Source organism: Excalfactoria chinensis, chromosome 1, assembly GCF_039878825.1.
Source record: "Excalfactoria chinensis isolate bCotChi1 chromosome 1, bCotChi1.hap2, whole genome shotgun sequence".
NCBI classification, from domain to species: domain Eukaryota; kingdom Metazoa; phylum Chordata; class Aves; order Galliformes; family Phasianidae; genus Excalfactoria; species Excalfactoria chinensis.
This window is the reverse complement of record NC_092825.1, coordinates 145,082,926-145,095,817: the sequence shown is the minus strand read 5'-3', so window position 1 is coordinate 145,095,817 and position 12,892 is coordinate 145,082,926. Positions and strand designations below refer to the sequence as shown.

Here is a 12,892-nt window from a genome sequence, read left to right as displayed (position 1 = left end):
ATTTTAACTTCCTACAGAAGGAAACGACAAATTTGCTTTGAAAATGTAAAGTGATGAAATTCCCTCTTAGTCAAACCTCCCTTCAGAATGAAATCTTGAAGAGCTACTTCTTAAAAGGGTAGTCCATCCACACTACAACTCTGCCACAGAATGAAAATACAGCAGAAAAGTGCTAAATTTTCAGCTGTTTCTTGGACCAATGCTTTTCAAATAACCTCTTCAGTTTTGCAGTTCTGGCGATTGCGGGAAAGCATTTGCCCCTATAAGCAAAATGCTCATTTTCAAGAGACTACCATTTCAAGAGACTGATTAAGGCTGACCTGTTTTCCATTATCATCATTTTAAAAAAATATATTGTTTTTTTTAAGTTGTTGTCATGCTAATGCATTAACATTTGTTTGTAAGTACCTAGAAGAGAAGTACCTTGGGGGCATAGATTTCATGTTACTCTCTGGCTCTTCGAAGACGTTAGGGCTTGCATCAGGAGTAACTGAGATGTATGGTGCAGGTACAGAAGTTGAGCGCAGGTACCTCATCTCATCCTGGAAGAGATTGTCATCCTGGTACCCAGCAAAGTTTTCATGATGATGCCTACATCAAAGAAGATTTCTTAAGTTAGGATTAAAAGTCACTGACATACAAGCAAGTTGCAATTTCCGCTTTAGGGCAAAATATAGTGGTGTTTTCAACTGATGAGTTAAACAGCAACCAACAAAGGGGTTGGGAAACCCATGGTAGACAAGATACACTAAGGTAGAATTTACTCTATTTACTAAGAAATACTGGGCAAATCCAGTTTTTTTGGCTTCCTTGTTACTAATGCTGAAGAGGAAAAAGAAGCGACGTCTGCTAGAACAACACTGTAAGTTTCTTCAGGAAACTGTAAATTATTTGGACATAAATGATGCTGCTAAAAAAATACATAGCATCCAAGAGCTCTTTGCTTCGGGAAAAAATGGTCTAAGAAATTGAATAGGATCATGGAAATAACACCCTAAATAGATTAATATTATAATCAGTATTTGTAAACTTCCTTTAATTACCTCGCTAAAGTCTGTAGATACAAACATGGCATTTTAATGGGAAAATCTTCAGAAACTCCTTCTTTTAGACTGGGAAGTTGAGATTGGAATGCTTTTGCAGGGTGATAGCAGAGGATACTAGGCTCAGCCGCACTGCTCAGTGACAGCAAATATAGTGCATTAGCTTTAATCACTTGATGAGCTTCCATAGTTGGCAAGGCACGAGGAGTCTTAACTTGCATTGGTTTTCTCCTAGATTGTTTAATCTATAGAAATTAATTAAAAGAAAAAAAGGTATATTTAAATTGTTCTTCATCACATGAAAAGTAATTGATATCGCATAGGTAAGCTGCTTGATTCTTCCCGTTATAAAATGATGCTATTCTAAAATAGCACTTTTAACTTCTAATAAAAAGCTGTAAGTTTTAATTCACAATGAATTGTGTGTACAGAAAGTTTCAATACGTTTAGTTTAATTCATTCAAAGTAACACTGTTCTGCTCATCTTAAAAAAAAAAACTTTCACATATTTGCATATTTTAAGCAAAAATTTGAAACAGGATATATCAAGAGCAATACTAGATGAATGCCTTTCATGCTATTACCCCATTACTATAGTTCACCCAAAGCTTGTTTATGTCATCACATAAAGACCTGGGTATGATCTCATGTAGCTTTATTGTGACACTAGTATTTCAAAACCTTCCATGACTCTGAAATTCCAAATTTTTCATAGTCTACATACAAGCTGTGAATGCTGTGAATTGAGCAGATAGAGAGGAAAGCATAAGATGAACAGATAAAAATACCTTCTCTCTTGCTGCTGCTTGCTTTTCACGGAGGTATTTTTCTCTGCATCGATCACATACCAAGTACCAAGTGCTTCCTCCAATACCACCATCACCACAATTACCAGCCCATCCTCCACAGAAGTGTCCTATGCTATTATAACCTTGGCCACCAGCATAACGACCACAACCTACATACAGATAAAAAAAAAGAAAAAGAAAAAAAAAAGTTATTTGAAAATAAAGATTTTTTTCCTAACTGCAAAACAGAGACGTAGGTGGGGAAGGGAGGCAAGTGTTTGTCTTATTCTCTTAACAGATTAAAAAAATTGCAGCGCACGTACATGTGTCCCAGTGGTATCTGAAGGATCCAAAATACATCTCTTTTCATGTTTTTATTACTAACATGCACAGTGCATCAATGGTTTTCTACTCAGACAGCAAAGTGATGGTAAGGTTTACCATTACAGGTTAGCCAGCATATCTACGGTTTAATGTAAATTAAAGACCTACAACATATCTAATAAAGCTTAAAAGGGAATAAAGTGTATTCCTTTGATGATTATTGGTTCTCAGAAAAATAGAGAATTGATAAGTGCTGAAGATCAAGGCTCCTTAGTTTACCATACAATACTAGAAATAGTGCATACAACATCAGCCTGAACTTCACTAACTGATAGAGTAGTTTAGCTCAGTTTACAAGCTAAGAAACACATATAATTTTGACTCTAACAAGGCCACTTTTTATTTTATTATTATTACCTTTTATTGGCTATATCATGAGTATCTTTTAAATTCAGCTTACTAGCAAACACTAGTTAATGTCTAATATGCTGTTCCATAACAGCAACTAATACAATAATGTATGAGTATGACATATTTTGCAGACACAGGAAGAAAAATACTGAATCCTACCTGGATGAGCTTGTCTCATGTGGTAAGTCACTGGATACGGATGCGATTCTCCACACAACTCACAGATGGTGTCTTTTTCAGGTCCTCCTACAGCCAGTTGGGCCATCTCACCAAAAAGATTTCCCCTTGGTCTAGCCTCAACCTTTTCTTTTTTCTTTTTCTCTTTCTTGGTTTTCTTGTTGTCTTTGTCATTTTCCTTCTTCTTTAACACTGCACAAGAACCTGGACTTGGAAAGATCATATTTTGAGAAGCAGCCTTAATAGTTGCTAAAGAAATATCTTCCCAGAAAGCTACCAAGTGCTGCAGTGTTAATGGAAGTGGAGACTTGGATTTCATAGTGTGATGACTGGATGTTTCAAAGGAGGTAGTTTCAGTTTTTCCATCCTCACACTTTTCATGCAAAGGTGGTTCTTTTAACATTGAAAGGACCTTGTTTTTGTTGATGCTACCCATTTTAGATATATCTGGTCCATGAGGAGCAATGTTGAACATGTTAAGAGCAGAGGATATTTCCAATGAATGCCTATTTTTCAACTTGGTTTCTTTTTCCTCTGCAGGTTGTTGACTAAGACTGCTTCGTATTGGTGCATGCTCTTTGGATAGCTCTGGATTAAACTTCAAAAAAGATGAACAAGCCATAGCATCATGAACTATTCCTTCGTGCCAAAGAAAAGCAGCAAACACAGCTCTAGCACATTCTGCAACAGAAGGTGACATTGCTTGCTTGGCTGGCTCTATAGACTTGGAGCCATCTCCTTTAAAAAGAAAATTGGATTTCTCCTTTTTGGGTCTTGTATGCCTACCAGCACATTTACGACTCACTTTTGGAGATGCTCTCATGTCTTGCTCATCTTTCAGAGGTGCTTTCCCTATGCTGAAATGAACTTTATTAGAACTATCGTCCAGACTTCTGAATTCTGTGTTGTCTTCACAGGTGCTATCCGTAATGCTGTTAGTCTTTAGAGTACTTGAAGTACACACTTCAACAACCTCACTGTGAAGGTTTTCTTGGACAACATGAGGGGATGGAGCTCTATTTTCAGTTTCTGTAGGTGTCACATCCGTTGTAATAATTTTTGGTTTGGGTGAAGTGGATCTCCCCCTTAAAGATTCTGTTAATGGTACTTTCTTTTTGCGAAGAGTGTCTGGATCTAATGTATAAGAATCTGATTTGGATCGTTCTCGAGGAGGATCAAGCTTTGTTTTTACAGGAGATGAAGCTTTCTGAGGTGCCATTTTATCATGGGGTGATGATGATCGCGGAGAACTAGCACCAGATCTAACTGCTGTAAGTGTCTTCGTCTTTGGAGAAGATGATCGAGTTCCTGGCCCTGGAGATTCAGCTCTCAGACCAGTTGTAGTTCTTCCATCAGTTTTTAGTGTTTGCAAAGTGTTATGATTTGGAGACAAAGATCTGCTGTGAGAATCTGACCGCAACTTTGCAGCATCTGATTTCAGCAACAGAGATTCACTGGCAGACAGGCTGTCAGTATTCCTAGGTTTCTTCTGGTCAGCAGCAGCTCTATTTATTCGCACATCTAGCTTGGGTGACCTGCTGTCAGCTCTGTGTTTTGATGACATGTCTGATTTTCCTGCTGGAGAAATAGGTCTAGCAGCTCCTGTGAAATTCACCCGGTCACCTGTTTAATATATTTTGTAATTAAATTGTTATATTTGACAGTGATGTGTTTAATAGTACAAAACAAGAATTGAAGACCTGAATGCACAATAAAATTCAAATACATGCTTCTGTTCATGTTATGCAGACAAGCCTAAAGGGAATATTTTTCCCTACAAAAATATTGGTATATTTCTTCTCCTGAAAATATGTACAAATGTACATTTCCAAACATTGGGTAGGAAATATTTACAGAAAACACACTATGGTGGTATCTAAAGGCACAGTTCACTATTTTCTCAAAACACAAATAAAGGAACAATATTTAGCTACAGTTAACTAAGGAATTAACAAAGCTATGTGTTAACTAAGTTTACCTCAGTTGCAACAGAAACCAAGTGGTATCTCTTTACTATCTCTGTGTGTCAGACTGATTGCAATAAGAGAATTGCAGAAAAAACACTTGTATGACCAGATTTATTTTTCTTAATTCTCAAAAGTCAGGAAACATAGGGAGTAAATATAATTATAAGGCAAATAATTGGGTGAAAGGCTCACAAACAAGCTTAAAACAATTCACATTAATCTATCCAGACTTTTAAGACAATACACTGTCAGCGTTTTTCTCCTAGAACATAATCTATTATTTCTAATAATAATAATCTATTATAAACATAATAACCTTCTTCTATTACTACAAAATGAAACCATCAACCATTTTTAGACTGAAGTAGTAATTTATTGGTTTCAAGTGCACTGATTTTGCACATGTATTACATGCCAAACTAGTATATGTACATACTAGGAAACTAGTAGCTCATCAAAACACTAAACTTGAAATAATTTTATGTGTACACTTACAGTCACTCTTATAGAACTGTATTTTTAAAATTAAGTCAAGAAAGGTTTACATAACTGGTAATAATGCAACACTTATCAAGTTATAGTAATACGCAACTCTCTCCAGAAAGTAATATACCTCAAAGTCTTGAATACATAGTTAGCCTGTCTGATTTGAATGTGTTCTCATTAATTAAAAAAGAAATAGTTATCCTCATAAAGCTTCTAAAAGTTGGTCACTATACTGTGGATTTTTATTTATTTATTTACTTTACTAGCATTAAAATGTTATTTTCACTGGCCCAAGCACATTCTGGGGGAGACAATTATTTGTCAAAAAATATAAATTGGTCAGAAAATGTTTGCTAATTTGAACCATGATTTCTAATGGGAACAGAGATGACAGGTAGTCATCTTTTATTCAGTACCTTCAACATTTACTTGGAAGGTTGGAAATCTGTGTTTAGTTCCTTTTGCAACATAGAATTCTGAATTCTTCTAGTTTCCAAGCATGAAGCCTTATCTGTATGCTAGATAATATAAAGAAGCATGGAATGACCTGTTATTTTTTTTTCCCTACTAATAGTGTTAAATCTCACAATAAATAAATAGGATAAAGACTAGAAACCAAGATGTCTCCTCAGGAAACAAAACATTTTTGTTTCCTCCATGTTTAAGTAGCTTATAATACAAGAAACAGCAACAGGAAAATGTTTCTGTATATATATTTTAAAATATTTAACAAACTTGAGATTTAGGATGCTCTCCTTGCTTCCCAGGACACAGGACACAATAGGAATTTATATTTCACCAGGCAAAAAAGAAATATTTTGTCTATGTTCGAGGACAACATGCCAAATGTAAACAAAACATTTCAAACATTTTCATTATTGGTCTTGAGAGTCTAAATTGTCCTTAACCTTTTTCTCATGAGTTTTTGGGATGTTTTCTTATCTGCATGTTTGTTTAGAAATGGAAGAAAGAAGAGGGAAGAAATAGTGTGGTACATCATGCTTTCTAAAATGACTGGTCTTGCCAGAAGGAAAAAGAGTGTTTATTAAATAGCAGTTCAACTATTTTGCTCAAGCCAGTTTTGTCATTCACCACTTCTACTGGTGAACAATTTTTAAGATGTCTGCTTTGTGATACATAATTTCAGAAATGAAAGTACTTTATACACACTTTCCCCCAAAAGAAACAAACAAAAATATTAAAGTTTCCCAGGTAAGAAAAAAAAACAAAAAACTGTAGATACTATTAAAGCTCTTTTTACAGAACTCCCCATAAAGGAAAAAAAAATGAAAACATTTGTCTTCTTTGAGGACACAGAATGTGGCAAACCATTCAGCGATGTATCACATTCCAAGCACCGTTAGAAAAGCAGGAAAAAATCTAGAACAAAAATGTTTATGAAAAGCCCAGCTTAGCAATAGCTTTTAGCAATGAAAAATATATTTTTTGTAAAAAGGTTGCACTTGGCACATATTTACAACCCCAGTTAGCATTCTAGAGTATCAGCACAAAAAAATGTCCAACAAGAGAAACTACACAATTACGTATCTAACTGATTTATCTGTAAACAAAGAAAAAAAACCAGATTACTTTTTTCCCCTTCTTCTATATTTCATTTGCCTCCTATATTTGCATTTGAAAACAGATAGTGTTATACTAGATTAACAGTTACCCATTTACAAAATTTGATAGCTAAAATGCATAACCTGTAATCATTGTTGCTCTGTAAGGCAACACTGAATGGTCATATCAAATAAACTCCCAACAGACACCAAACTTGAACAAATTCCATTAAAGTGAATGAAATGAAAATGAATGGAAGGAGAAAAAAACACAACACTTTAAATGCAAAATCTGAATAACCTTGCCATGTTTGCATGCATACCCACCCTTCAGTTTGTGAGAGAGAGATGAAATAGCAGAGGCAGGCCCAGCTACATCACTAGTTTTGTAAATACGCTCGCGAGAAGCAAGGCAGCAGGATGGAGTTTCTACAGTGGAAAACAGTTGCACAGAAGCAGCACAGATTCAATGGAAAAAAATAGCAGATATAAAAACAAGCATTTCAAATGATACGCAACTCCACTGTTAAATATTCTTGTATTCAAGAGTCCTACAGTTACTTTAAAAAGCTTTCCCTGATATGAACTTCAAAAAATAAAAGATTTAAGTATTAGCTTATGGGATCTAAAATGCAATATTTATGTACTAGACTATCAGATGTCAGGTTTATTATGAAACCAGCAGTAATTCTGAACAGAACTCTGTTTTTAAATGCAACATTTTAATATGTAAATTCAGAGATTAGTTATTTAGAGCTGTGTTATCCTCTTTAGATGGCCATTTGTAACATTCTTTTCATTAAATTAGAGAAGATCCAGACTATTCTTTTGGGAAGTTTCACTACTCACTGGAAGGGTGATGAAAAATATATTAAACCTACCAAAGCTATTTGTTTTCAAACCTGATTTCACCTCAGTAATGAAATGTTATGAAAACCTTCACTTATAATGTGAACTGCAGTTTTGCAAATACAATCAGAAGACCTAATTTGTAGTAGATGACTCTATCAAACAGTACAGACATGTAAACAAAATTGCATCAGCCTTTATAAATAATTTTGCTTCAAGGATTAAGGAAAAATAAGTGGAGTGAGATAACAGCAGGGACTTCTGATTTCAAGTATATGACTTTGCTTTCCTATAACATTTTTTTAAATTCTAATTTCAATTTCTATTCCTTTCTTCAGGAAAAAATTAAAATAAAAAAGTCATTTTCCCATTATATCATAGTATCATAGTATCATAGTATCATGAGAGTTGGAAGGGACCTTAGAGATCATCGAGTCCAACTCCCGGGTTTCGAGCCCCCTGTGTAGCGAAGCGGCACTTCTACCCCTGAGCCACAGGGGGGGGATTCGAACCCGGGCCCTCCAGTGCCGCAGGCAGCAGCTTAAACCACTGCGCCACTGGGGGCACATATCAACAATTTAAAATGATTTTATATGCTAGGAGATACTTGGCTTTAGAAATACACCTTTGTACAAATGGAAGAAAAGTGCATTGAAAATAAGAGATTTCAGTTCCTACATTTCAGTTGTTGGCTTTTTTTTTTTTTTTTTTTTTTTGGTCTGGTAATTCATTTACTAAGCTGTACACAAATATATTAAAATTCCTACCTTGAGTAACAAACTGTATGTCCATAGACTCTATAATGAGAAAATGTTCACTCATGCTTGAGGTAAGAATTTAATTCTTTAAAATTATAAAATAATCCATATATTCTCATTCTGGTACTATCGTATGTTTAAGAATAGCATTACCTTATTCGATACCTATGTAAGTTTTGTAAGGATTCAATACCAACTGTATAGCTTTGGAGTAGCAGGACATCAGATACTTCACAAATTTTTAAAGTTAAAATGCAGGAAAATACATAAAGAATGCGAAGTAGCATTAAAGGCACACTTCTGTAAATACAAGCCTAAAAAAATATTAGTTTCATGTATCAGATTTCCACTCTGTGAATAATTTAATTCTCTACTAAATCCAAATTAATCTGTAATCTAAATCCATATGCAGATTTTCATTCCATTCTTTCATTCTACATCTAAGAATATTTACATTATAATGTCGTAATCTAAGTTATGTTGAGTACAGTGTCACCACTCAGTCACTTCAAGGAGATTGTTTCAAAGAGAATGAGTTTCCCACGCAGTCTTCTTGCTACCTAGCGAAACAACTTATATCCAACTTATCTGGTCAATGACAAAGACAGGATTTCTGCTTTCTATCACCCTCAGACTTCAAAGACAGGCAAACAAGCCCTGTTCAGTCACAATTTAATGTGATAGCCTCTCTCAAGTCACATTTTCTCCTCCAACTTGAAAATAGTTCCAGCCTAAAAAGCTACAGTGTGGAAACACAAGAGGTAGCTCATGGCAGGATGTCATCTCCTAGTAGCGATGTCTGCTTTCTCTGAGGAAAAACTGATAAGCCAAAGTAGAAAGCATGACATATTGCCAACTGGTCCATGTTATTTTATTTATTTATTTTTTCAACTCTGAAACAGACTGATGAAGCGTGTCTGGATTGTGAAGATGAGCTAAAATTTCTTCTGAAATGCCACTCCTTTTCAGCCTTTTTGCATGATGATGAAGGAAAGCACTGACCTGCCTTCAGCACTTTTGCCTAAGCACTGGATGCCTCTTATTGTTTTTCACATTTTGAAAAAAGCCAGATGCTGTAATGACAGTTGGACATGGATTCTGTTTCTTTGTAAGTACAAGAACACACAGAAGTCAACAAACATTTGAATATTACATATTAAAAAGGCAGAGAACTATTAGATAAATTTAGTAGGGAAATGAAAGAGCGAACACAAGCAACTGCTAAAATGTAGTATCATTATAAAAATATTACTGTTCATTACAAACAAAAATTTTTATGTTTATTACCCAAAGGCAGGGTTTCAATAACAAATACTGGAGCCGCATAAATATTTTAATTCAAAGTAGCCGTCCTGCGCTAGAGGACCATATAAAATTAATCTATAACTTTATAATAATGAATCTGTAATTTCCTAATTTTTGAAGACAGTGGGTCAACTCTATTTCTAAAATAAACCTCAACACAATTTATACATGTCCTCCAAACCATGTTACCAGTCCCCTAGAGATGGTTTTAAATATAAATAGCTCGTCACACACAAAAAAATAAGTGTGTTTCTTACAATCTTAAATCTTTGAAGCCTAAGGTATGAAACAGTTTAACCTCTTTCAGGAATAATAGTTTGGTAACAAGAAGCATCAGAAAAAAAAATGTTAGCCAATACTCTCAGTCTGCTTTGCATGACATTTCAGTACAACATAGAAGAGATGACAGTGATTGGTTAGGATTGCTCTTGCCCTTCATTTTATTTAAATGTTTGTAAAAAGGCTTATGCAGTCTATATGTGTGATAATCTTTTGTGTAGCTTCCACTGTTTATAAAAGGCTGACAGAAGTACTACAGGCAAAGCCAGTGGTTTCAAATGCTTTGTAATAAGCAACTAGGAAGGAAAGGAAGAAAACCATGAAGAAAACGCTAACACAGTACTGAGGGAACATACCCAGGAACTGGTGACACGGATGGTAGGGGCTGATCATATACTGGATTGCAGTTCTGCAGCATGTATTGGCAATGAGGCAGTTTAACACCATGAATGTATTGAATAGTAGCTCAGCACCACAGCTTCTGCCTGGACTGAGATGAGTCAGGAAAAAACAGCTGTGCTGAGCAAACTACTCAAGGCAAGTTGCCAAGGCTATGGTGGAGAAGTTAGAATTGTGAAAGATGAATCAAATGAAAGGATTTATCGCATCTCCAGTCTATTATTCTGTTCATCATTTGTAATAGCAACTCAGATGTGAAGAAAACAGCAGAAAGTTTTAACTTCTGTGACTGTAAGCTTCTTCTCCACGTTCAGAGTTCAACATCCAGTTCTTAAATTTTACTAACTGGTGCTGAACAGCACAGCAAGATTCCACTGATCTCCCTGTCTTATGTGTTTAAGGGTTTTTATGACCTAGCATGAACTGTTGAAGGCTGGGAGGCTCTAGGATTTGATACATTCAGAATCCAAACAGAAATTTGGACATTAATTTGTCCAATTGATCTAGTAATGAATAATAAATCTTGCAGCTGTTGGAAGCTGTGGTCCTGAGCAAATCTGTTATTGATGATCTTACAGTATTCTTAGAAGCAAGCAAATTCAGGCATGTGTAATTGCAGTTGTTCCCAAACTCCATGTAGGTTATGCCATCTCTTCTAGTGGTTTTGGACTTAGCTGTATAAAAAGACTGGCAAGAAATGAAAAGCTTTATAGTTTTATTCCCCTTGTACAAGTGTGTGAAAGGTAGCTGAGGAATTAAAAAGCAAAGAACAGTTAGCCCTTCATAGAGAAAAACAGAGAACTGAGTAGGACAATCCCTCCACTTTTATACTATTCTTTCCATAATAAATTGCAATGTTTCTTTGAAAAAACACAAAGAACTTCAGTCAGTTTATCTATTTATGATTGAGAAGAACACCAATGGCACTTCTCACCTTTTCAAGCATATCTGAGGAAGTGGTTGTCCAAAAGCACTATATTATTTCTGCGAAAAATAACCATATGCTGTATGTGAAGAAAAAAGGTTGTGAGAAGCCCAATCCCCTTCCTCAAATCAATTTGGAAAACAAAGCAAAATAAATCCCAATAGAAAGCCTTTCTTAGAAAGAATAGCTAACTATTTTTTCTGAAGAAAAACTACAGTCTATCTCTGGCAAAGAACATGAATCATGATCATATTAAAGTTTTTCCTCTGTATTCTAAAACACTACTTAGGAAATAAATCTATGGGACATTCACTGTGATCTTAATTCCCCTCAAAATCATGCTTCAATATAAAACCTCCTCAAACAGACAGGCAAAAGAAAATGTAAGTGGTAGCCTAGGCTACTTACTCAGACTGTTAAATCAGAAAATGTGTTTCCATGTTGCCATGTCTGCAGCCAAAGGAATCTACAATGGGGGAGAACTACTTTCAACTGTTAAACTATCACCAGTCCTTTTAATAGAATGGGTATTGACCACAAATGTTTGCTTTAATATTTAGATCTGAATTTATTGTGGTAAGCATTTATGAACAAAGGATATCATTTGAAACTATAATTACGTATGACTACAGTAGACATGACTTGGAGCCTTGGGACATGCTCTTCAAGGGATTTAACTTCTAATTACTTCTTTAGAAACAGGAAGCTATAAGCCGTGCATTGGAAATAATAAAGCATTAAAAGGGATTCTTTTACAGCTCAGTTATAGCTCAGAGTTGAACACATCGAACACATTAAAAAGCACAACAAAATCAGATATAAATAGAACTTTCCTGATTATTTTGATTGCATTTATGCTTTGCTAGTCTAATAGATGAACACCGCTAATTCATTACTTTCTAATATGTATGGTTTCCAGAAATAGTATTTAATTTTCAAAGATCCCTGATAATTTCCTTGACTACTAAATGAACATTAACACAGTCTTACAGCCTTCACAATGTTCCAACTTTATGTCAAGTGGTAAAAGGAGGACTAACATTTTCAGAAGAGTAAAGAAATTCTAACTCAAAACTGTTTTCAGCTCATATACTAATAGATTTTTGATATTGCAAACAAAAACTTTAATATTTCTCTCCTTCATACATATAATTTACTTTATTTATAAGGTATCATAAAGTAAATGACAACTTGTTAGGAAGAAGGTCCTTGTATCATATCACAGTTACAGCAACAAAGCATATTAGTTCTGTTTGAAATCTGGTTTAGTTTACACTGCTGGAAGGGCTAATAACCTAATTGGCTGAAATACTGTACTAAGCTATCAAATCAGACAGAAACTTAAGATTATTTTATTTTTGCATTTTTATTTTATTTATTAGACTAGTACCCCCCTTAGAAAAAAAAGGTCCTAATTCTGAATCCTGGATTTTTATTAAAACAAAGCATGGGTAGTAATTTAATGGAAAAAAAAGCTTATTGAGCAGCATATAAAGAAATAGACTGCTTTTCTTTTCATACATAAATACTAAATGACAAAAGTTTGAAATAAGACCAGTAGGGAAACATTAGACTACATGTTGAATAAGAAACTCTGACTTTACTACACTGTACAGCAG

At 34.8% G+C, this 12,892-nt stretch overlaps 1 protein-coding gene across 3 annotated transcripts in view; it reads right to left on the bottom strand.

The window, feature by feature from the left end:
- The window catches only part of MYCBP2 (MYC binding protein 2), a 184,362-nt gene that overhangs the window by 29,659 nt on the left and 141,811 nt on the right, over positions 1-12,892 (bottom strand). For 2 of the 3 annotated variants that reach the window (XM_072353261.1, XM_072353253.1), the window contains 5 exons: positions 7,086-7,187; positions 2,726-4,366; positions 1,832-2,001; positions 1,044-1,288; positions 409-591 (listed from right to left, as the gene is read on the bottom strand). In XM_072353261.1, coding sequence (XP_072209362.1) covers positions 409-591; positions 1,044-1,288; positions 1,832-2,001; positions 2,726-4,366; positions 7,086-7,187 — 2,341 coding nt within the window. The remainder of the gene's footprint in view (positions 1-408; positions 592-1,043; positions 1,289-1,831; positions 2,002-2,725; positions 4,367-7,085; positions 7,188-12,892) is intronic. The other variant, XM_072353271.1, reaches the window with a different exon arrangement.